The sequence below is a fragment of the Pectinophora gossypiella genome, chromosome 3 (genome assembly GCF_024362695.1).
Source record: "Pectinophora gossypiella chromosome 3, ilPecGoss1.1, whole genome shotgun sequence".
Lineage (NCBI taxonomy): Eukaryota > Metazoa > Arthropoda > Insecta > Lepidoptera > Gelechiidae > Pectinophora > Pectinophora gossypiella.
The window spans coordinates 14,032,719-14,059,026 of NC_065406.1; the positions used below are offsets into that span (position 1 = coordinate 14,032,719).

The following is a 26,308-nucleotide window of genomic DNA, read 5'->3' on the forward strand; positions in this document are numbered from 1 at the left end:
ATTCATTTATTTGTACAACACGTATACATTGTACGCTCGGCAAACGGCAAAACAAGTCTCTAACACGTAACAACTCGAACCACATAATTCTCGAAAGTAGCGAGATTATGGTTCTGACTCTAAAACCAAATTCACGATTAGACTGAACATTTTGAATCCCATTTTTCCCCACAATTATGTATACAGTCTAAATATTTTAGTTTTATTATATTAAGTTCCAAAGATACCATGAAACAGGCTGTATAGTGTTCAATTAACGGAATTATGTGTGGCGGTGTGCACGAAGCAATTTTAGACTAGTATTAAGAGGTTGTCCACCTCACTAGTTAGTGCAATAACGATATTAAATATTATGGTTTATCGTAATAGACATTAAGTAATTCGACTTTTGAACGTGTACAATCCGAATAGACTGTAATTTTATTTTTCTTTTACGTCACTTCATGGACTACTGGGCGAATACAACATTTTTATTTGTGGCTTCGCGTATCGCATTTAGCCAAATAATCCATGATTCATAATCATTTATTCGCAATAAAAATGGTATTACAGTTTGCAGTTGGTCAGCATTTAACATTTGGATACAAGTAGTTATGTTAGGGAAACGTGGAAGTGGCAAGGAAATACGGTAATAAAACGAAGGGATTGCTTGCTTCATGTTACAAATGAATACTTCTTCAAAATACATACAGAATTACAGAAAAATCGGAAAGCAGTTGACTTTGTTAAACGTGACTGATAGTATTGACCTTTGTAGCTTACATATTCACACTACCTAATACATTACGTAATATTGATACTGACAAACAGTACTTAGTCACATATTATTATGATGATTGTGAGTCGTATAAGTTGTGTGTCCACGGGAGCAGAATCGAAGCGAACCCTGCAGAACTATTATACCGGCAAGTATATTTTGGCGCGTGGTCAAAATCGGAACTAATAAAGCATCCTATGAAAACACCATTTTTGACGGTGGTTAAAACGGAGAATATACGGAGATGCAGCACTCCAGCGCCCTCCTGTTAATCTCACCGATGCGCTAAAAAATCCTTGTCGACCTATAAGTTTTTACTCGATAAATCCGCGGAGACGGATCGTCAGAAGACGTTGCTACTCGTATCATGATTCATAACAATGAGCAGTTTTCTAGTAGATTTAGTAAAAATAAAAAAGAAACGGCGTCCATATCCATGTCCTTTTGTAAGGTGTTTGTGTCGAAACCATGGATCGTGCATGTCATTTGTTTATGACATTAACAGTGATGCTATAAAAATATTTTAATTTACTCTTTTATTCAAGCAAATAAATAAAAACAAATATATCATTCTTTATTGCACACAACATACAACACAAGTTTTACACACATGGACGAAAGATGCAGTACAATCTGGCGGCCTTATTCCTAAGCAGCAATTTCTTCCGGGCAACCAGTGGCAAGAAAACTTTTATCACAGTTTGGTGCAAAAACAAAAGGGAACAGTTGAATTATTTGCATCATTCGCTATTATTTTATTAATTAATAAGAAAAGAAATAATATTTCTTATGAATAAATTAGTAGTTACTATATTATAGGATAACGTTCCTCGAATATGGCCATACAATGTTTAACTAAAGTGATGTGAGCGCCATCTCCGTATAATGATGGAACTAGCTGGAAAACTGATCATTTCTATAATCATAACGAATTACATACGCAATGTTGGCTGATTCCGCTTTAGTGGATGCAAAGCTTTAGTATTTAGTTATAATAAGTTATAGTGACAGTGAGGAAGATTGAATGTCTATTCTATGAAAGAGTGTGAAACCATCAATGTAATATCGTCCAGTGGTCCATTATCGTATCGTCTCGATTGGAGTGTTCTTCCTTTTTGAATTTATATGTAAGTGTACTGTATCCCCGCAATACACGACTACCCTCAGGGTTGGGGATAGTTAAACAATAAATAAATACAAAAGTAAAAGACGTGTTTGTCAATGATAAGTTTTTATTCATTTACGTTCAACCTTCTTGGTTATTATTAAAAAAAGTACCTATTTATAATTTTACTTTTAAATTCTTTCTTTATGTTATTCTAAATTTAAATTAAGCTGCCAGGAATAAACGTGTAAGTTGTTGTTAATGTATAAGCATGATTTTTTGTACTTTTCTTAGTTCCTTATTGTTTACTGATTTAGAGCAAATCGATTTGTGAGACAATAATTTGTTTTTTTTTATTGTAGACCAGGTTTTATGTGTATAGTTGTATATTTACGTAGATTTTTACACACCTACATTTTTCAGTTACTCTTTATGTTTTTTTTTTATATTCGCATGTTGATTGTTGGTGTTGAGTAACTACTAATTTAATTATTGTTGTCCCGTACTTGCATTCATTCTTTATTATTTCCCGTTGTATTATCATAATTTAAACACTTATAATTTACACTAGATGAGCGGAAATGAATTGTGATACATGGAATCCTGACAAAAGTCAAGATCAAACAGGTCATAACACGCTACAGTCATAAGTCACTATCGACGCCCCACAGTCATCCACTAACGAAGATAATATTTATGTAAAAAAATCAATTATGTTCAATTGCTCCTTAATTACTACTCTTCTTTGTCAAACAGTAAATAAGTCTCCTTATAATTTACCACTCACATATAGCTATCTCTTTCTAACCTCAAATTCCTCCGTACAGACGAGACATCACCAGAGGAGGATAACACGGTATCGTCAGCCAGTCTGTGCATGTCTCCGAATATGACAGAGGAGAGGACAGCGCCGCTGTGTGCGTCAACCCCGCTAGCGCGGCCGATGACGAACGGGCACGATGACTTGGATAATAGAGTCAATAGCTGTGATACTGTGAATGGTAATGTTGGTAAGTACAGAGTGATTTATACATAACATAAGCTCACGATTACATTCAAGGCCAAGTAGTTTTGGCAAAAAAGACAAAAATATATACGTCCCACTGCTGGGCTCGATCACAACGCGTCCCACTGTTGGGCTCGATCACAACACGTCCCACTGCTGGGCACAAGCCCCCCCTCAATCGACCGGAAGGGGTATGGAGCACACTCCACCACGCTGCTCTACTATGGGATGATGGAGTTTTGATGTATGTGAATTAAAAGTGATATTTTCACTCCTTATTCCTCACTTTTACTCCTTCCTTTTATTTTCTCCTTTTTACAAAAAACAAACTGCCCCTTACATTCCGACCCCAATATAATAATAGACAATCCTAAATTCATACCATAAACAACCCAAATCCCCATTCATTATCCTTCCATAGTATTCTCTCTTACTTTCTACTCACTTTCCTACATGTACGTTAACTCATTTAATTTTCATTATATGATTTTTTTACAGTGAATGTAGTATCGGAGTCTACAAACAGTATGGACGTGTTGAGTGGAGGCGAGAGCGATGCATGCGACACGTTAAATAGACGAAACAATAACAGGTACGTTTTGGTGTAACGTAAAATGTTTAAAGGCACAGAGCCTCCATCAGTGGGCGTCTCATGCTTGTCAGGAGGGATTTCCGTCGATGAAGTAGATTGACGGGTAAGGAGATATCCAATAATAGTTATAGGACGTCAGTGACGGCTCTAGCAAAATATTTAGGAGGTGCGAGACCTCACAGTGGCGCCCCTCAAAATACAGTATTTTTGATTATTTTACAGCCACCGAATTATACCTATCCTAAATCTGTTAAAAATGCCGTTTACGACAACTAATTAAGTGTATGAGTTTTATATGGCCGCTAAGAGGTCTAATTCACAGAGCAGGTGTGCCCAATCCAGTTACTCTCCTGTAGATCCGGGGCTGCCAGGCAGGGTGGTCCCGTCTTGGCTGATTTTTGAAATCGTATACAACGCCGCACACCTATCCGCGCTGCACGACCCGCACTTAAACGCACAATGCGATGACATCTTAATAAAACTTTGCTACGAAAATCGCATTACCAGTAGCATTCATTACTGCGTGTTGTTAATATTTATTTATTTATTTATTTATTTTCGGAAAACCAACAGCTACTTTAAACAATATATACATATAAAAATACATACGATGCAGGGGAGCCAATTATAGGTTTCCACAAATAGACATAGTACAAATCGGTCTGATAGCATTAATTATACAATACTAAATACAAGTAAGGTGAACAAACAAGGAAGGTGAATAATCTCTTTATGATCATCGATATGTCATCTTATCATTAGTACTAAGACCTGAAAAATAAAGATTTTAAATGTATTACTCATAGCATATCATCAACTTTGACAAATACGCTACGAGAGAATACGATGGAGTCAATATCGAAGCGGCGCGGCACCGGCGACACCACATACTTCGTGGCCAAAGAGCTCCTCATGACTGAGCGCACTTACAAGAGGGACCTGGAACTGCTCACCGTTGTAAGTAGCATGTACGGTCACGAGCATTAATATGTATACACTTTGGTACCATGTCACATTAACTTTTTTGAAAAATTGAACTATAAGTCACACTAAATGTCAAATTTGTTAGTGCGACAGAGTCCTAAAGTGAGTACCTTATATTGCTCATGACTGTACCGTGGAGTAACTATTGTCTATATACAGGGTGTTAGTGACATCGTAACGGATACTAAAGATGATGGTTCAGTTAGGGACCCTTTTTTTTTTCGCATAATGTTGTTTGTCCTATTTTAATTAGGCATAACCGGTTAAGCATATTTTTTTTAGTCATAATTGTCTTTTGGCATACTGTTTTACTTAGCATAATGCTTGTTAAGCCTAATGATGTTTGCCCTATCCTTGTAGGTTTATCACATTTAACATGGATACCATAGTGTATTAGTAGGTAAGGGTGCGGCGGGGTGGCCTTTGGGCCACCCCTAGGCCGCCAACATGTTTACATAAATAGGTATGAATTTATGCTTTATTATATTATGTGTAAATAGTCATGCCTAATGCATTTTACGCGTAACGATTATTAGAAATAGTAAATATATGCCATGCAAATTTATGACATAAAAATGCAACAAAATAATGAACAGTTCAGTTAGACCATGATTCTGAGTTAATATCAAATAGAATTTTCAATCCTAAAGTTCATGTTTTTTTAGTTATTTTAAATTGTTTTCAATTCTATACTTTTGCGATGGAAAATTCCACTTGATATCGACTCAATCATAGTCTGAATCAACCCTCAAAGTTTTCGTTACGATGTCGCTAACACCCTGTATATTAAAGCGAAAATATAGAATAAGGAATAATAAATACTACGGCATCTCTCCACACCCATCCACTGGCTGAGCTAGGCTTACCTCACCCTCCTTGGTCTTACTTTAGTCTTCAATCGTATGGCGTCAGACGTTACACATACAGTTGCGCGTGTTGATAATATCAATGTGTGGAACCAGTCGTTTGCAATTGTCATATTGTCGTATTATTATGTCAATAGCAAAGGACAATATCTTAGTCAACCTTTAAGACATTCTCGAAATCGACGTCCACCGCCGCCTTGCTTTTTTGTAATTGTTTTGTGAAAATTTTCAATCATGTTATTGCCTTGTTTTTGTGTGTGTGGCGTCCTTTTATAATTAACAGTTTCTATTTTATTCTAAATAGCAACTGAATGAATGCATTTCGTTTTTCTTTATTTCCAGTCCATACTTGTTAATAAGTAATTGCATTTTCAGAATTGGTCGTCGCGAGTATCAAATCTGGCGGCGGCAGGATCGGACGTGGTGCCAGCATTAGCGCGCGCCTGCCTCGCGTTAGAGCCACTGGCTCTGCCCGCTGGGGGGCTGTTGGCCAAACTAGAGAGGAGTCTCGCTGCGCAGAGTGACGGTAAGTTAATATAAATACATAACATAAACAAGACTTTACGTTCCACAGAGGCCTGTGCCTCCCCTCAATCAACCGGAGGGGTATGGAGTATACTCCACCACGATAATCCACTGCGGGTTGGTTCAGGTGTTTTACGGCTAATAGCCAGGATGAACGGCATACCTTGCGCTGCGACGCACGGAATCATCTTACTTTTTCGGACAATCAGGTGATGAAAAGTCCTTACCAAACAAAGGACAGTCTCACAGAGTGATTTCGACAATGTCCCCATCGGGAATCGAACCTGGACCTCCAGATTCGTGAGCCTAACCACTAGACCACGGAGACTGTTTGGAAGTTAATATAAATATAATAGGAAATATAAGCAAGAAATATGTAGGAATTGAATAATAAAAATCTGGGAAAACATAGGAAGCGATCAAGGAAGATAAATAGCAGGGGTAATATTGTAATCAGGTGAGATTGTGGTCAAACGCAAGCCTATTTTATTTAAAAAAAATAAATAATATGAATTATTGTTCCAGCAGATAACGAAGAGCCTGAATACAAAAGAATAGCAGAACTTCTGCGTGACTATTTAGCAAATACGTATGAGGTGAGTTGTCACTACTATATATGATCAACTTGGTTAAATATGTAATATCTACATCACGGAGTCGAATCTCGACTCGGTCTCTGGGGGGTTAAAATGGGCACATCGAAGCAATTCATCTGAGAAAGCAATGCAATTTGACATTTGCGCATATAAAAGTAAGTGCGCAATGCAAACAAATGTCAAATAGCAACTTTGCTTTCTTAGATAAATTGCTTCGATGTGGCCATTATAACCCCCCTGAACTTCTAAATTCTTCTTTATAAGCTTAAATTCGTCTTTGGATCATAAATTATTGATTTTACGTGATTTTTAGGATTTGTTCCCTGTTAATGGCAATAGGCTTGTTCCCATGCTGTTGTTGTTCCATGTTGTTGTTTGCTTGTTATTTACATGGGATGTAAAATGGCTGCTAAAGCAGCGAGTGTATACAGGGTGTTAGTGACATCTTAACGGATACTCGAAAGTGGTGGACAGCCTCCGTGGTCTAGTGGTTAGAGCGTTAGGCTCACGATCTGGAGGTCCGGGTTCGATTCCCGATGGGGACAATGTCGAAATCACTTTGTGAGCAGTCTCAGTCCTTTGTTTGGTAAGGACTTTTCAGGCTTGAATCACCTGATTGTCCGAAAAAGTAAGATGATTCCGTGCTTCGGAGGGCACGTTAAGCCGTTGGTCCCGGCTATTAGCCGTAAAAACACCTCCACCAACCCGCATTGGAGCAGCGTGGTGGAGTATGCTCCATACCCCCTCCGGTTGATTGAGGGGAGGCCTGTGCCCAGCAGTGGGACGTATATAGGCTGTTGGTGATGAGATTCAGAATCCCTGAATAGAAAGAGACTCAGAATCATGGTCTGAATCATGCCTCTTAGTTTTCGTTACGATGTCACTAACACCCTGTATATTATTACGTACACCTGTTTCAAGTTTTACGATTTATTACATGATTGTTTTCACTTTCAGGCTTATTCGTTATACACCGAGCGCTCGGGTCCACTAGTAGGCATGGTGGAGAGTGTTCGACGGCGCACTCCAGAAGTTGAAAAAGAGGTATGATCATTTAATTTAAACATCCTATTCCAAGACTCGAAATCAACAAATTTCAAAGGTCGATCACATCTTGCAATGAAACTGTCGACAGAACTCCGAATGCCACTTCAATTTAATTAGATTTTATATAATTTCAATCAATCAACCGGAGAGGGTATGGAGCATACTCCACCACGCTGCTCCACTGCGGGTTGGTGGAGGTGTTTTACGGCTAATAGCCGGGACCAACGGCTTAACACCCTGCAGTGGGACGTATATAGGCTATTTATGTTATGTTATGTTATATAATTTAATCTCCTTACGATTAAAAATAAACGTGTGTATAAGTATTTGAGAGGTACACTCAATCGAATTAGTTGTTATTTGAATTAAACTTTAGGCGTATGTTTTTTTTTTTAGATTGCAGCGTTTGATGCGAACTCTCCCCTCCCTCTTACTTGTCTACTACTGCGACCGCTACATCGCTTGTTGCATCTAGAGAGGCTAGCAGTAGGTAAGTTGTCAGAAAATGTTTTCAGCTTTCATGGAGACAAAAAAATAAAATATATCAACAGTTAACAAGAAACAGACTTATATAGGACTGGAAAGAGAGGTGGCGTGAAAAAGAGAAGGTCTATACTCAGAAGTGGTTGGATATTAGCTGATATAAAGTAGACAAGGTTCGATCTGGTATTTGGTGTCTGCTTCATGACTATAGATGGGAAGTCTATCCGGTATTTTTGGTATATTTCCATTTTTTTTTTCTCCCAATCTACTGGATTTTTTGAATTGAGAATTTCCCAAAACAACTCATTAATTGTTCTCTTGACCGATCGATCGCTATCGCTACGCACACTTACACATACATACACACACTTACACTTATATGGGGGTATGTAAGTAATATTGTTATTATTACAACTTTGTGAATATACCTACTTATTATACCTATTCTCTCTCTCTCTATTTAAGAGCTGCGCTCTTGTCGGTGGAGTAACCGCCATTCCTCTCTTCTTCCTACCTATACCTATTATATTGTTTTTTTTTTATTGCGCGTGCTCACTCTACTTCATTACAACGTTACTTACTGTCAAGACAACACTTTTTTTGTGTCTAATTATTCTACTTCTATATGTGAGAACTTTTAACTGGTTCCGAGGTTGTTATTCCAGTCCATAATTTGTTTTTCATAAAGGTTGGTTTTCATAGAATTAAAAATAAAAAAAATATAAAGGCCAATATATACACTAGTTTTCCAGTTTACCCTTCTCACGAAAATTCCGCCTTCACTTGTTCATCTTAAATTCAAAGTCCCAGACGAATCTCGCTAAAACGGACAATTTCATCGCGTCCATAAGCCAAGCGTCATACAATACAATACAATACAATACAATACAAATACACTTTATTGCACCAAACTAAAAATAAATAATTACAAAAAGTCTCTTAATTAAGTACATGGCAAATGGCGGCCTTATCGCTTAAAGCGATTTCTTCCAGGCAACCATAAGGTGAGGAAAAATGTAAAAATAATAATTGAAAGAGCGTCATGAGCTTTATCCATTGCAGAATTGTCGGACGCCAGCAACAGCTCGGCGGCGGGCGCGGCGCTGGAGATAGCGCGGGATGCGGCGCGCCACGCCAGCGACCAGCTGCGCCACGCCGAGAACCACGCCGCGCTGTGCCAGCTGCAGCGGGACATACTCGGTACCGCCAGTCGCCTTCTTTTTGACGTGACATAATGTAGATTTGCCGCAGATGGAATTAACTACTTGGCCGGACAAATAGGGAGCGCTGAAAGCTCTCACCCGGGCCTCCAGTCGCCACGCACATACACACCGACAATCTTTTACATTCGGTTCGGGCATGTACAGAGAATGAATGAATGCAGACTTACGAAAAAGATTTAGGACACGGGTGTAACTAGGAAGTAGGGTCGGAAGAAGAAGGGTTAGGCCTTACCGCGAACGGATCCAGGATATATTAAAGGTCAGGTCAAGAGTACTCTTAACCGACGAGCATGCATGAAGTGTTTGGTGAGAGTGGAAGAAGCAATAGTGGAGTGTCAGGATCGTAATAAGTCTAATTCCGTGGTCTTTGCCTACCCCAACGGGAAATAGGCGTGATCTTGTAGAATCTTTGTAGCACGCGGCCGTAATAGAAAGAAAGAAAGAAACATTTATTACTTCGGGACACCACAGACACAGACAGACAATACATTACATTTAACACAGGACAGAAACCACACGGAAATCAATAAGTACACAGACAAGAAAAAAAATAGAGCAATAGACCGCTTTTTCTATTCATCAATTTACTCATATTCACATCATAATCTGAAATTCGTACTTCAATATTGGCGGCTCAATGATAATCTTAACACCAGGTTTGTTTTCTATACATACCCACGATAGAATACATAGTTACGTGATTCCAATTACTTTTGCAGGTTACGACAAGCTTCTGGTCCCAGATCGAGAGTTCATCAGACTAGGCTGTGTTTACAAACATTCGACGCGAGGGCTGCAGCAGAGGATGGTGTTCTTGGTAAGTTTACTACGCTATTTATTATCATTAGTGGCGGTAAGAAGGTTTTGAGATGACAGCGCTGCCCCCACCACTTAATCCGCATACATTTATTGGTCGACACGATTACGCACACATTACATCCAATTTGATGTTTTTCTTGGAGTGGTATCCAGGAAAATCTTAACGTTTTATTGATAACTTACTTTAAATTAGTTATAAAACGTTAGTTTTCTTATTTTTTCGTGTAGGTTGTGAAGTCAGTAACCGACCCCATCAACCCTGGTGTCAAGTATTATATTGAGCCGCCAAAGGCCCCCGACATGACACTTACGAAAATATTAGCCGGGACCGACTGCTTAACGTGCCCTCCGAGAACATATCATCTTACTTTCGGACAATCAGGTCTTTTTTTTTTATCGTGGAAGAAGAAGGACAACCAGGTGATCACCCTGCAAGGTCCCAACCAAACTAGGGATCACAAAGTGATTTTTGCGATATGTCCGGGATTCTTAGTATGTCCGAGGAGGGAGAGTAAACCTAGCTCAGCCGCTGGTTGAGAGCGCACTGCAGAGTTGCTGTTGGTAGTATAGTCGTTATTGTATGTTGTGGCGCGTGTACAGTTCAGCGACGTGGTGGTGCTATCGTCCCGGGCGGGCGGCGCGCAGTTCCGCGCGCACGCCGCGCTGGCGCTGCACGCGCTGGAAGTCAAGCCCTCCGAGCTGCCGCACTCCTTCACACTTACTGGTACGCACTATATTACTCTTGTCAATCTGCTACCATGCAATTCAACATGTGGCGTCTTAGTGTTTTGTCGCACGAGTTCTTTGGTCTTGGCTTCGATCATAAACTTTGGTGGAAGTACTGTTGCCGCCTAAAAATAACTTATAAATGACGTTAATAGCATAACATCACGCCTCCTGGAAGGAGGTAGTGGTGTATAGTATTCCGCACTCCTCAACAGCTATGTTTAAGTCCCGTGCAATAGGGGCGCCTAAAAATGGCCCCGTTAAATAGAGGCGGTATAACAATAATGCGCTTCATTTCGTCCTTATTCCGCATTTCCATAGTTATCTCAGTTACTTAAGGTTTCAATTAGATTTAACCGTCAATCATATAGCGATGGTGGACGGTTTTATCAAATGAACATCTTAGCATCACAAATTCTGTTACTCTGTTACGCATAACACATTGTTTGTTCAGAAATTAGAAATCTGAATCATTTATTCAACGTAATTATTATCATGGATAAACTTGTTGAAGGTCAATGTAACATTTTTCAATTTACGTCATTTCGCAAGGTGTTATGGCTGCAACTGCAACACATCTTTTTCAGCGTTGATCTCGTTTCCACGGAGCCACCGGGGTTTCCATTTGACAGGTGTCATATTACCAGTTTTAACAACCTAAAGTTGAATATTGCAGGTGAAGACGTAAACATCCTACTGAGCGCGAGCAACGACCAAGAATTTGGAGGCTGGCTGCACGCATTCGAGCTCGCTATAGAGAATGCAAAGGCTAACCCCGTTGAAGTCGACACTGAGCTCACGCCGTATGAACAGGATGCAGGTTCGTAACTTACTTTAACTAACACAATTGCATTAGTTTTCTACGGTTTTTGAAACCACCGTTTGTGTTTACGTTTGTATATTTCTTCTTTCTTTCTTTATTTAATTTACTCCACCATTTTAAGGCGTTTCGGAGGTATGTGACCTAACCTGTATTTGGCTGGTTTTCGCGAGTAGGAAGGTCAGATAGACAGTCGCTTCAGTAAAAATTCGAACCTATGAAATCCTCAGGTTAAGTAAGCGGACCCTGTGAAAATCGAGATAATCCGCACTCCACCATCAACCCGCAGTGGAGCAGCGTGGTGGGGCATGCTCCGTTCCCCCTCTGGTTGATTGAGGGGAGGCCTTTGCCCAGCAGTGGGACATGTATAGGCTGTTTATGTTACGTTGAGTAGAGCATCTGTAATGGATTACAGATGACACTGTAGGCTGGACCCTGCGTAGTCGCGGGCGGATAGCTAGCAAAGCATATTAATATGATGAATTTGCAGGCATGTCGGCCAGCTGCCACAGCCTGGGCGGCGGCGGCGGCGGCGGCGCGCTGTCCCACGTGTGCTGGCACCGCGTCACCGCGCTCTCGCGGGACCACCTGCACCTCGCCATGAGGGTAACTATCATCATTCATTTAAGAGCCACGCTCTTGTCCTTGTAACATTCTTCATTCAATTTTTTTACTGCTTTTCAAGACACGACGTGCGCATTCTCTTTAATTTGTTCTATGTAAACTTTTCTTGGCCTTCCCCTTCTCTCTTCCTTGTGATATTTTTAATAAATTTATACATAAATGTAATTACTCAGACGCAGCTGTCAGGCTACCTACTCCGCAAGTTTAAGAACTCGCACGGCTGGCAGAAGCTGTGGGTGGTGTTCGCCGCCTTCACGCTCTTCTTCTACAAGAGTTGGCAGGACGAGAACCCGCTCGCCTCACTACCTCTACTCGGGTAAGGGATACCATATTAATATAATAATGTTTCACCTTATAGGTCGTTTTATGAGAGTGGCAGCTGTTCCAAAACAGTGAGAAAATAAGAAGTTAAATTTTATGTTATCATAAGCATATCGGCGGTATCGAAAAGACGACTAAGGTTTTTTGTCTTATGTGACATAATGAACTATCTATATAATAATATTAGATTATCACCAGTAGACCTATTCTGAAATCAGTCATAAATCAAAATTATTTTTTCAAAACATACTAATTAAAGATAAACTGGTCGAAGATCAAATTTAGAATAAAAATCAATCTAAAATCGGCTACTTGACAACCTAGTCAAATAAGATATTTTTTACGAAGCGTTAAAGTTACTATTTTTTTTGGGCTTTCTGTGGAAATACTGTCCTGTGACGTCATCAATATAACCGGTCAAACGGTGTACTCACTGAAACTTAATTCATAAATAAGTCTAAAAGTAAAATGTGATTAGTTAGACTGGCTTCTATTTCTGGGTTAGCATTTTATAATTTATCTTTGACCCAGTCAAACACCTTATTGACTTTCTATAACTTTTACGTTGATAATTACGTTATAGAAATAATTTGACTTTGATCTTTGACAGATCTCCACCATTGTCCACCGAGTTATAAAAATAGGCTTACAGATCGTTTATTATATCCGTCCTAGTCTTCCAATGTAGTGTGCCATTGTTTCTCTTTAGGTGGGTTGTGGCTTTGCTTTCACCCAATTATGGGCGCGAGATATGTCTATCTTTGTCTGTTATCATATAAAACTACTTATGTCGGCAGATACAACGTTGGCCCGCCGGCGGAGAGCGACGCTATACACAAAGACTACGTGTTCAAGCTGCAGTTCAAGAACCACGTGTACTTCTTCAGGGCAGACAGCGTTTATACGTACCACAGGTACGATTCCACAGCCTCCGTGGTCTAGTGGTTAGAGCGTTAGGCTCACGATCTGGAGGTCCGAGTTCGATTCCCGATGGGGACATTGTCGAAATCACTTTGTGAGACAGTCCTTTGTTTGGTAAAGACTTTTCAGGCTTGAATCACCTGATTGTCCGAAAAAGTAAGATGATTCCGTGCTTCGGAGGACACGTTAAGCCGTTGGTCCCGGCTGTTAGCCGCAAAAACACCTCCACGAACTCGCATTGGAGCAGCGTGGTGGAGTATGCTCCATACCCCCTCCGGTTGATTGAGGGGAGGCCTGTGCCCAGCAGTGGGACGTATATAGGCTGTTTATATAGGTACGATTTATGCGACATATACGCTGAGAACGTATGTTTTATAATCTTCTTCTTCTAATCCTTTTATCCCTTGTTGGAATGTAGGGCTCGAATAACAGGTTTCCACTTCTCGCGATGTTTTGCAGTCTCTCTAGCTTACTCCCATGATAACCAACTAAACGAAAGCCGCCAGGTCTCTTTGGACCGCCCCCTTTCGCGTTTTCCACGCGCACACCAGGTCAGAGCTCGTTGGGACGGGTGATCCACAGGTCTTCTAAGGATATGGCCAATCCATCGCCATTTCCGTGTGTGGATGTCAGCTCAGCAGTTCTGTTGTATAATGCCTAGATATAAATTAATGTGTGTAAGATAATTTCGTTAAAAACCTACAATATTACAACCATTTCTACACTTCATTCATTCATTCATTCATTATGCAATTTTCACTTACACAGTTGACTCGACCAATATAGGCGGCGATACGGCTCATCACCTATCACGTTGGTATAACAGTTCATCTTGCAATGGATGCACCTCTGACCAGCGTGATGATTATTGTTGTGAGCTTATGTTATATGTTACAGCCATCCGAAAACATTGAGGTAGAAAGATGGCAACAAGAACGCGTGACGTCACATGTTCCTACTGCTATACAAGCAACTATCTATTCTATATCTATTTTGTTTTACTAATAAAAATATAATTTCGTCAACAGATGGACGGAGGTTCTTCAAACAGCAATGGTGCATCACAATTGATTGTACATACATCATAGATATCTAGATGAACATGATATAATAATACTATGAGAATATCTTACCCAGAATAAGACACATTTCGAGATTGCAATAAGTATATATTTTAAGTGGAAACTATTTAGACGAAAATCATATTAAAGCAGTAGTAGCGCCATTTTATTTGATATAATGATACTACTTCTATATAGCGGCGAAACTTGAGCTAGGAATATCGAATTTTCAGTTTAAAAGTAAACACGGCTGTATTGTAACAAGCCACGACGTCATTTTTGAAATTGCAATAACTGTTGCGTAACCTTCAATCGTCGAATCGATATCGCTATTGTTGCTATTGAATAATAATAACTCATAATTGTCTCAAAAGAACACGACGACCAGACGTTCTCAGTTTTGAATTTTGACAGTTTTCCGTACTATTTGAGTAAACAAACACATTGTTTTGGTTATTTTTTACACTATAACCCTTTGCGCAGCGTTTAACCGCAAAAAGATCGGAAAGAAGAAACTTAGAAAAAAATTTCAATCAAAACTGCTTCTTTCCAATTGGCTGCTTTTCTTTTTCGTAATTCATCCTTCATCTTCAGACTCCAACTTGCTCCACATTTTATATCAACTTATCATGAATTTTATCTGGATCGACTCGCAAAGAAGAAGTATGGAGAACTGTCAAAATTTAGGAACACTCAACAGTGCTGCCGCCTACATTTGAGCTTCTAGGTTTTAACCTCGAATGTTTTTTCTCTTTTCTGATCAAGATAACACGTGTAGATACAACATCGGTGCCATAAAACGAGATGAGTGAAATAATATCTATTTTTCGATGAATTTACAAATAAATATATATTTATATATGATCATGAACGAAGCAATAATAAATCTTGCCTATCAAATAAGAATATTGATGTTATAACAATGTGTTTTTGTAAACTGAATCTATGTAATGTATATAATTAAAGTTTACTTGTATATTAAAAAAGAAACCCTATTACGTGGGACTTAAACATACCCCTTAGGGGATACATACGTGATGCTATGGTATGTTCTTATGTTAAAAAAAACTACTAAATGAAGATGTATTTCACACTAGTAGTCACTCTCTTGAGTATAAATTTACGCGTCACGAAGTTTCAGTTTATAAAACCACGCCTTTAAAAAAAATGCATCTAAAGGAGTGTCGTCGTATTAGTGCTTACTTAACAATATGAACGAAAGATGATAAATAATTAACATGGATTAGTCGTCATAGTACCCAGAATACTAGTGGTTTTCACTATAAGGTGACGATGACCCCGATTCCTGCAGACGCCTAATTTTATTTTAAGTTATAACTCATTTATCCGCCGAAAAGGAACTAGACGGATGATTGACAACTGTTAATTTTAAAATGAATGAATAACCCGGGCGAATAAAATAGGCATCTCGCTCATATGCAACCCATTTGGCGTGTGCTGTCAACTTAATTCTGTCGCGTTATTGGGCAATATACACTTCTCATCAAAAAAATCGAAACACTTCCGTTTTCATTGTTTCTGTCCGAATTTAACACAAAAAAGAATTCATACGATGAAAAAAAATACATAAATGTATAGCTGGCAGTTTGGCCATTACAGTAATAAGCGAAAATTCTAAATTCAAAATTAGAATTTCATTTGTTTATCTTATAAACGAAATGAATCACTGGTTTGAGATAAATGTGTGTTTAGGGTTGGAGTACATTTAGCGTTTAAAAACTAAAAATTGGCGCCTATCCTTAAACTTTTTGTTTTTTATTTCAATACTGTGACTTTGGGACGTCTGAAAAAAGGTTTTTTTTCTAAAACGTATGGATACTTCGCCCACAGAAGCCGCCCAAGTTGTGGCATTGCTGGATTCTGGCCTTAGTCAGCGTGTTGTGGCTGCAAGACTGCATCTAAGCCTGTCATCTGTTCATAGAGTCTATAAACGTTATCGGGAGACTGGTTTGTTCACGCGCAGTTCAGGATCTGGCAGGAATCGGGTCACTTCTGAGCGAGATGATCGATTTATTGTAACAACTTCTTTAAGAAATCGACGCCTTAACGCTTTTCAACTGCAGCAGCGGCTTCGTGTTGTACGAAGGGTGGCTGTAAGTGACTCTACAATTAGAAGAAGGTTGAAGGATCGTGGACTGCTACCGCATAAGCCAGCAAATGGGCCGAAATTAACTGCAGACCATCGAAGAGCGCGCCTTAACTTTGCACGTGAGCACCTAAATTGGTCATACCTACAGAACCGCCACCATAGCTGACCTTTTCTTCAATGCAGCATTGTGCATAGCGTTCTCCGTCTCTTCTGTAGACCTTGTTCCTTCCGTCGTTACCATACAGCATAATTTTACACTCATCAGAAAAGAGAACTTTGCTCCACTGTAGGTATGACCAATTTAGGTGCTCACGTGCAAAGTTAAGGCGCGCTCTTCGATGGTCTGCAGTTAATTTCGGCCCATTTGCTGGCTTATGCGGTACCAGTCCACGATCCTTCAACCTTCTTCTAATTGTAGAGTCACTTACAGCCACCCTTCGTACAACACGAAGCCGCTGCTGCAGTTGAAAAGCGTTAAGGCGTCGATTTCTTAAAGAAGTTGTTACAATAAATCGATCATCTCGCTCAGAAGTGACCCGATTCCTGCCAGATCCTGAACGGCGCGTGAACAAACCAGTCTCCCGATAACGTTTATAGACTCTATGAACAGATGACAGGCTTAGATGCAGTCTTGCAGCCACAACACGCTGACTAAGGCCAGAATCCAGCAATGCCACAACTTGGGCGGCTTCTGTGGGCGAAGTATCCATACGTTTTAGAAAAAAAACCTTTTTTCAGACGTCCCAAAGTCACAGTATTGAAATAAAAAACAAAAAGTTTAAGGATAGGCGCCAATTTTTAGTTTTTAAACGCTAAATGTACTCCAACCCTAAACACACATTTGTCTCAAACCAGTGATTCATTTCGTTTATAAGATAAACAAATGAAATTCTAATTTTGAATTTAGAATTTTCGCTTATTACTGTAATGGCCAAACTGCCAGCTATACATTTATGTATTTTTTTTCATCGTATGAATTCTTTTTTGTGTTAAATTCGGACAGAAACAATGAAAACGGAAGTGTTTCGATTTTTTTGATGAGAAGTGTATATAAAATTGATGGTTGTTCCATAAATGTTATACCTGTCGATTACCCGTGCCTTTCTTTTTCAGCGGATAAGAAAATGACAGGTTTAACTTAAAATAAAATTAGACTTAAATTATTATTTCTTGACCAATTGGTTGTTTAGATATAAGAAAATAGCTCACAATTGAGACTTGATTTGCAACTTGTAGTATTTTTGTAATACTGTGCCTATTGTGCCTTTATTCTAAGCCAGACGGGACCTATGATTGTTTAAGCTATATTTATTTTTGTGATAAAGTATTAGATATTTTTATTTTTAGTGAATTTGCGTTGTAACTCGTCACACATTATTTTTAAGTTGTCCTTTTTAAAAGGGTGTATGTTTTGAGGCGTTAGACCGTTATGAAGCTGTATTTAAGGGAAGGTCATGTTTATTTCAATGCAGGTTTAGGTAATAAAATACGTTTATGGGTTGAACTATATCTGGCAGCGCACTTTCCTATACTTTTCTATCCTTTTCTGTTACTCAGAAGCGAGAGGGACTGCACGTGGCAGTGTAACAGAAAAGTATAGAAGCATAGGGAAGTGCTATGCGATACTGCCAGATGTGGTTCAACTCTAATCCATTTTTCTCGAAAGAATACCCCAGTTTGCTTCTTTAGACACAATGATCCTTTAGGTTGCTGACTAAATAAATGTAAAGTATTGTAAAATATAATGAAACCAACATCAGAGGGGAGAATGGAAACACAGATTATCACCACTTTATATAATTCACTCGGCGAACACTTTTACACAACCTTCTCGGATCGCTCCGTAAAACCGACTGACTCTCCGAGCAACTGACCTGACGCAAGTAAACCCCCTCTTTTTCTAAGACAGTGTTGTTATTGAATAAAACATGTTTTACTCAAATATCAATAAAATATTGTGATAAAATTATTGTACTTTCAAATGTGCTAAAGGGTGTGACAATTTCCAAAGCTAATGTAGTGAATAAATTATTTTAGAGAATTTACGGAACTTTTACAAAGTATGTACGATATTATGTTTATAGAAAAAAAAATCTGAAAATGAAATTATTATCAAATGAAAAGCATAATAAATGTATTCAAAACGAATATAATGTTTCATTTCATATAATCCCTATTTATAAAAGAAGATTCTAGAAAACATTTTTAAATACTTTGGCTTTGGTAACATTTAGATTTATAAATTTTATAATAGACACTGTTTCTATCTAATGTACATTGATATGACTATAATACAATAATTATAAAATAATTACAAACTTAATCGAGGTACAAAATAGTCAAATGTCTTTTGACATTTATTTTTTGTATGTACTACATACAACCAATTACACAAAGTTGACCTACGGTTAACACTTATGGCTGTTTCGATGAAATGTTGGTTTTTTTATGGCACATACATTGAAATGGCAATTAAATACGACACAATTCAGAACATTCTGCCTGTCAAGTTTGTTACTATCCAGGCTACGTTCCCCAAAATTAATATAGATGGCGCTGTTCAGATTAAACGTGAAAAATACTTATTTTCTCATTGTTCGGCGTACATAATAATTCAAAAACATAATCTAATAGCAGAGGGAGGCATATATAAAAATAATTGTTGCTTGATATTTGGATCAGATACGTATAAATTGTTGCTACCAATGTTACTTCTCGGTATTTTGATCAGAGTAATAATGGGTGGAAGATGTGTTGTGCCTGGGTGAAATAACAAGGGTCATCAATACCCAAAAACAAAGATAAAAGATGCATGTCTGTAATCCATGAAATTAGTAGGTTAAACGAAGGCAATTCTGTACAGCGCAATCTATATTTTTTTGCGAAACGTTGCCTGGTAAGTCCTTCATTGAGAAAGCACTTTTGGTTTTCTGTAAGATGATTTTCGCATTTCAGACTCATACTACTCACCTATATTCACCGCAATTCCAAGTGCTGTCAACGAAACGATACTTCAGCGTCTAACGTCTTCATATAACGTCTACGTTGTGTCGTATTTCACTTAACAATACTACAATAAGAGGTAACTATGTACATAATTGAATTTACTTACTTACATCTAATGTTTAAGTCAAATGCATGTGAGATCATAATAACCTTTGGCTGGCTTAAGTTGGCTATAATAACTTAGACATTCATGCAAATCCACTTTCATATCGCTTGTTTATTATGGGTACAAACAGCATTGTTGGTATTTTTGGACGTAATGTAACTTGCTTGCTTCCCTGCCTTACCCACTTGGGAGCATGGTGTATGGCACTTGATAGACTTATTGATTTCCGTACGGAAATTACTTATACTTAATATTTTCATGATTAATTACTATGGGTTAAGTTTCATAATTTCACGCTTTATAATTTAAAACACATTCTCCTGTCTCATATAATTTAAAAGGTACTGCATTTTCACTTTACATTTAGATCATTTTCATAAGTACTTATAAAGACTACTTATAATATTTTACAATATTTACAAAATAATTACATCTCCCAGTGGAAGACATTCTTTAGCGTTTTCCTTTTCATCCCCTTATTTAAAAAAAAAAACTAAAAAATATTATAATAATTGGTAATTATTTTAAACACCTTTATATAGTTAAAAAGCATTATAGACACTTTGTGCAACCTTAAACTAATTGTAAATAATTATAAATATTATTTCTCTTTTGTGCGTGAATATTGAAATGAACTATAAAATCATCTTAAATAATTAATATATTCTATTAAATATATGTCTTCACAAAATAATAATCTTTTCATAATACGAGTATAACTAAAATCTAAACAAATACAATAGCCACATCACTACTTCCTTATATTAAAAATTTGGTTTAAATATCTTTGGCTATTTTTCGATCTTATGAAATGTTTATGAACTTGAGAACTCTTCATTAATTATTTTTTCGTGCCGCAACGCGAAGAAATTATGTACCTACCTACACACTTTAATTCGAAAATATTTTAGCCATCACTTTTCCATTAAGAATATTAAAACAAAACCCGTAGTTACGAAACTGGTTGTCTTAAGTACGCTTAAGGCATAGAATAAAGAACAATACTATGTGTAGAACGGTAAGGGTTGAACTACATCTATCTCACTTTTTCCAATGGTTTTATCCTTTTCTTTCACATGGAATCGTCATTTGCTAGAGCGTGAAAATATTGGTATTGCGACCGCACGCGGCGGAATCGACGAGGCGCTCGGGAATACGGAATAATGCACTACCAATGTAACCAGAATACCATCATCGTAGGCCACAGAATCAGATCAGATGAGACTGTGGTCTTAATAAAAATAAAACGGTGACGGAAATCAGGTTGAAGGCGTACACGCTTACCGTCCAGCCTTAAAAGGTACTCTGCGGTCGAGTTTCATTTATATACACTTTTTCTACCCGTTATAGGTATTCTTTTATCCAATGAACGAAAATAAACATGGAAGCAGTCTCTACACTCGCATTTGATTAGTGACACCAAAATAATTGTACTTACACTAAAATTTAAAAAAAAAGAAAAACGCGATATATTTTTTTTTATGTGATTTAAGTGCAATAAAGAGTTTTTGTATTGTATTGTATTGATAATGTTATGGATTTTATGTCGCTATTTGTCTATGCTTAGCCATTTACGACGTTTCGTAAATAAGATTTATACCTTTATACCACAGCAATAAAGGCCAGGTGTGGCGGTATTTGAAACCGCTTTTGTTGCGTCATTTTTGAACCACAACAATGCTTCCATGTTTATTTCCGTTCATCGTTTTACATCCTAGTAGTGACCATATCGCCGTTCTCCCTGTGCAGCTGCGGCGGCGGCTCGCTCTCGCGTTTCTTGTCGCGACTGCGCCCGCGGAAGAAGGACCCCGTCGTCACCGAGCGAAACCTGAACGAGCCCGGCCCGCCGTTGCTGATTGACACTTTTGACCCTGAAGGACGGAGATGGGGTGAGTTTTTTACATAAGCTCACGACTATATCCCAACAAGGTAGTTAGAGGTACATCCATCGCAAGATGAACTAAGCCTCGCTGAGTTTTCAGTTAGATCGACGTGATAGGTGGTATGCACTTACATAAATTAATGACTTAGTGCAAGCCTGGTACCGGGGTTCGAACTGGCACTGGCATTCCCCGTTTGAAAAGAAATCTACAGGACCACAGTGAGGTTTTTACATAATTAATTTGTTAATTTCCTCCATCGTCGTCTAGTTACTTTTTATCATTAGAGGTTCGGCTTCGGTCGCGATGGGTATATTCGAAGTCACTTAGTGAGACTGTCCATTGTTCGGTGAGAATATTGCAAGCTGAATCACCTTATTGACAGAAAAGTACGTTAAGGCGTTGGTCCCGATTATTATTTAGTTAGATTAGGCTTTAGGCGGCTCACTAAAACCCTGACACCATGCTCTGTGAGATCGGTCATTGATCTCACAAACCACACGTGGGAAGAAGACGATGAAAAGAGCTATTATATACTGCAGACGATTTTTTTTAATGATAAGTTTTAATTTTAATACACACTTTCTTTCTTCCCTTCAACGTTGCTGTGCTCTACAGGGTCCATGTTTTGGTCCCCATTGTACTACATGGAATGCAATAAATAATTGAGAATTGAAGAGTTTGTTACCTTCGTTCGGCTGCTCTTTAATCTTCGGCGACCTGTCTCTTGGCCGTGTTCTATATGAGAAGCTGGCAGCTTTCAGCCTGGCCCCGATGCCCAGTTTAGGCGGAGGGTCGACGGGAGTGTCAGGCGGCGCGTGCGGCGTGGTGGGCGTGTGTGGGGCCGACATGGAGCCGAGGATGGAGGGCGCCATGTCGGGCCGCCGCACCACCATGCTGGCTGCGTGCGGCCGGATGCCCACACCCAACTCCATGTCTTCGTAGCTGGGGATAACAGGATGTGGATAGTGAAACCCGCATAAGCGACTTTTTGAAATATCACATTCTGATGTGATTTCCTGCATCAAAACCTTCATTTCTTTCAATTAATTTCAATACTGGTAAAAATTGAGACCACATATATTTACCTATATCAAAACTAGCTTGTCTATTGTGAGGTTTTCCATAAAGTTTCTAACATGGTTTACACCGTAACGCGACCATGATGTTGCTTTATAACTTTCGAGATAGGTTTGAGGCAATACCAGTTGCCTCACAAAGAGAAAATGACCTAAGCATGAGTAAGTGATATGATAACAACATCGAGACCTGTTTCTTAAATTAACACGATCGGGAATCGTATCTGGAATTATCTTTACACCAAGCATACTACAGCGGTGTAAAGTGAATTAAAATGCAGAGTATTATGTTATACAGTTTAAAATCGTTCCCAGTTAGGACCAAATGCATATTCAACGACAAAACTTCTTTAATCATTATGTTCATTCCATACTACATTAGTAGACAGCAAATCCAAGTAAAATGCTTATGGCCCTGTAGGTGCTAGGTTCTTATGTACTTTACAATAGAGTTGTGATGTAGATGCAAAGTATATAGGTACGTACGGTACATACCACGTCTCGGCGCGTCGCGAGCGCGTCCGGCGCAGCTCGGCGGAGCGGTGTCGCGATGGCATACCGCTGTGCATGCTGCCGCCGCGTTTGGCTGCTGCAGGCAATAAAACAATTAAAATTAGAGGGTTCGTGGTGAAATTAGAAATAACTTAGTTATACAAAACTGCGAATTGCAGTTTAGGCCAATCGTAGCTCGACGATTGGCCTAAACTATACGGATCGGAGAATAGGTAATTAGGTATCTCAGATTTCAGACCAAATTGTAATTCTAAGGCGAGAAGAATGAAAAACCTTCAAAACACCAATAACCAGGGGGGTCAAAATGGCCACATCGAAGCAATAAATCTAAGTAAGCAATATTGCTATTTGACATTTGCGCATATAAAAGTAAAAGCAAATGTCAAATGCTTCGATGTGGCCATTTTAACTTCCAAGTACTTTATTGATTGAAAAAGAAAAAGAAAAAAAGGAAACTCGGCTATACCTACCACGCCCGTTGGCGTTAGTACCTTTTGCGCGGTTAAGGTGGGTGGAGGAAAATCAGCTCCGCTCTATACAAACAACTCACTCGGCCTTAACTCTGTACTCTACGTATCGTTATATTGGAACTAGTGTGATCTGTGTTTTCGCCCCCGTACAGTCATGAGCAATATCATGTACCAACTTTAGAACCCTATCACACTATCATATTTGACATTTAATGGGACTTACGGTTTAATTTGTCAAAAAAGTTAATGTGAAATGGTTTCAAAGTGTACATATTAGTACTCGTAACCGTACATTGTTCGCTACTTAACATAGCAGGCAGAGTATTGGAAGGAGTAATAGTTACGCTGAGTAGTGGCGCCGTCCAGCGGGTGCGTGTAGATTCTCTTCCTGGCCTGCAGCATGGTGTACACGACGGCGGCCAGCGAGCGCGGCGCCGCGCACGTGTGCGCCGCGCGTCGTGCGTCCGCGCCGCGCTGCCGCACCACCCACCACGTCTCCATGCGACCCTTGCCCTTCACCTCCACCTCCCCGCGGGGCTCCAGCTCGTAGCCGCGGCGGTGTAACAGCTGCGAAACGGAATTATCTCGTCTTCTCTCGTGTGGGTTGTGAGATCAATGAACGATGAATATCATCAGCCCTCTTTTCAGGGCTACCATTGACCCATCATCTCCCTAAGATTATCCTGTTTTCCACAGGGTCCGCTTACCTAACCTGAAGATTTGACAGATCTGGTTTTTTACAGAAGCGACTGCCTGTCTGACCTTCCAACCCGCGAAAGGAAAACCAGCCCAATACAGGTTAGGTAACTTACCACCGAAAATGCATTTCTAGGGAATGTGGGTTTCCTCACGATGCTACCTACTATTGACCCGCCAAACAAAAAAGCCAAAAGCCGGACATGGCTCAGCGACTACATGTTGAGGTAAATAACAGTCGGGAACGATTGCTTAACGTGCCCAGAAGCACGCCATCATCATATTTTTCTGTTAATCAGGTGATTTCAGCGTGCAATATCCTATTCCTGTTAGACGTGAAGTACTTATCCTCTTTTTGTTAGACGTGAAGAAAATCATCGTGAGGAAACCCATAAACTCAAAATGTGTTTCAGAGGTATGTAACCTAAGTTCTAAGACCTATCAAATCTTCAGGTTAGGTCCGCGGACCCTGCGATGGACCGCGTAATGCTAGGAAGATGTATTGTTTGCAACTGCCTTACCTGTTTGGTGTACTTGGTGACCTGTATGCGTCCCATGGCGCCGGTGCTCTCCATCCGTGAAGCCTCGTTCACAGTGTTGCCCCAGATGTCATACACCGGCTTGCGCGCGCCGATCACACCGCCCACTAGCGGCCCACAACTGATCCCTGAACAAATTACAGACAATTTCATATCATAATATTGAACCATGATTAGAATGACAGCAGAAAAACTAATATGCTAGAGCAAAAGAGACAAGGGTTTATCATCCGTATTCTAAGATGTTACGTCGAACCTTTCAACGAATTATAACGAATAGGTTGGCAAAATTAAATTATGCTCGATGGTACTAAAAATGTAAATCCTTACCAACTCTGAGCTGGAATTTGTTAAAACTGTGTTTGTTTATATCATCTAGCGCCTCTCTGAGCGCGAATGCGTAGTCCACAAGTGCGCATAGGTGTTCGTTATCTTCGTCTCCAGTCTATAACAGAAATATGGTTTGTTTTATTAAACGTTGTACCGGGTGAGAGCCTTCAGCGCTCCCCATTTGTCCGGCCAATTAGTTAATGCCATCTGCGGCAAATCTACAATAAGAAGTTTGTTTTATAAAAACTGACTCAGTTTTTCGCTTTTCTACAACCAGGTTTCTGACTTGGCTTTATGGCTTAAATTCACCTGCCTTAATGCATCATGAAGAGATTTCGTTTGAAATGGGCAAGCGTGACTAGGATATTCTGATCTTCATTCTCTACGAATCTTCTTAATACCTAGATTATTTTTTATTAAACGTACCTTATGATTAGGGTTGAGCCCCGAGGCAGCCATATACGTCGCCCCGATGGTTTTGATCTTCTCTATCGCTTTGAAGCGCGGCTGCATGAGCAACTTGTCGAAATCAACTGCAGAATACATTTTAATAAAATACAGTTACTTTATTTACTAATGTCAAAATAACTATGCTAAATGAATAAAACAGCATGAACGATCATAATCATCGACTGGTGATGATAAAATCTACATCATAACTACTATTAACATAAGAATGTCGAAATGGTAATCCGTAAAAGAAACAATGTAAAATAAATATATTATATCTGAAGATGCTGTTGAAGAAGACAAACTAATCATAATAAGGCTTAGATTTCTAGAGATAATAGTTCAACAATTGGATTTGGATCTTAAGAGGACATTGGACCTTACTACTGTATGGGCCGCTAGCCACATACACACTTTACTGCTTGCTGATTGTAGAGATGAATGATAACTCACTGTTACTAAAACATATATTTTTATTCGTAAGTACACAGTAATATAATTATTGATACGTAATTAATGCTATATGATAGAGTGATATAAGTACACGCGGAATGCTTGCTAAATGTGGACTGACGTGTAATGACCTAATTATTACAAAACGTGGCAAAAGTGCTGAAAGTGAAATGTGTGGAACTACTTTAAAGCACCGCTAA

At 39.1% G+C, this 26,308-nt stretch overlaps 2 protein-coding genes across 10 annotated transcripts in view; one reads left to right on the forward strand and one right to left on the reverse strand.

Annotated features, from left to right (window-relative positions):
- Nucleotides 1-15,971, forward strand: part of LOC126382066 (FERM, ARHGEF and pleckstrin domain-containing protein 1-like) — a 72,620-nt gene extending 56,649 nt beyond the window's left edge. For 5 of the 8 annotated variants that reach the window (XM_050031761.1, XM_050031766.1, XM_050031762.1 and 2 more), the window contains 15 exons: nt 2,690-2,872; nt 3,367-3,460; nt 4,267-4,417; nt 5,686-5,836; nt 6,361-6,431; nt 7,389-7,475; nt 7,875-7,968; nt 9,024-9,161; nt 9,904-10,001; nt 10,604-10,727; nt 11,406-11,549; nt 12,040-12,155; nt 12,347-12,489; nt 13,292-13,408; nt 14,444-15,971. In XM_050031761.1, the coding sequence (XP_049887718.1) occupies nt 2,690-2,872; nt 3,367-3,460; nt 4,267-4,417; nt 5,686-5,836; nt 6,361-6,431; nt 7,389-7,475; nt 7,875-7,968; nt 9,024-9,161; nt 9,904-10,001; nt 10,604-10,727; nt 11,406-11,549; nt 12,040-12,155; nt 12,347-12,489; nt 13,292-13,408; nt 14,444-14,486 (1,754 nt within the window). In that variant the 3' untranslated portion in view covers nt 14,487-15,971. Of the gene's footprint in view, nt 1-2,689; nt 2,873-3,366; nt 3,461-4,266; nt 4,418-5,685; nt 5,837-6,360; nt 6,432-7,388; nt 7,476-7,874; nt 7,969-9,023; nt 9,162-9,903; nt 10,002-10,603; nt 10,728-11,405; nt 11,550-12,039; nt 12,156-12,346; nt 12,490-13,291; nt 13,409-14,443 lie in introns of those variants that run through there. The other 3 variants (XM_050031767.1, XM_050031768.1, XM_050031765.1) reach the window with 2 other exon arrangements.
- A 4,243-nt stretch (nt 15,972-20,214) lies between these two features.
- Nucleotides 20,215-26,308, reverse strand: part of LOC126382062 (adenylyl cyclase 78C) — a 212,406-nt gene continuing 206,312 nt past the window's right edge. For both annotated transcript variants that reach the window (XM_050031755.1, XM_050031754.1), the window contains 7 exons: nt 25,632-25,738; nt 25,206-25,320; nt 24,858-25,003; nt 23,985-24,207; nt 23,153-23,246; nt 22,267-22,523; nt 20,215-21,569 (listed from right to left, as the gene is read on the reverse strand). In XM_050031755.1, coding sequence (XP_049887712.1) covers nt 21,406-21,569; nt 22,267-22,523; nt 23,153-23,246; nt 23,985-24,207; nt 24,858-25,003; nt 25,206-25,320; nt 25,632-25,738 — 1,106 coding nt within the window. In that variant the 3' untranslated portion in view covers nt 20,215-21,405. The remainder of the gene's footprint in view (nt 21,570-22,266; nt 22,524-23,152; nt 23,247-23,984; nt 24,208-24,857; nt 25,004-25,205; nt 25,321-25,631; nt 25,739-26,308) is intronic.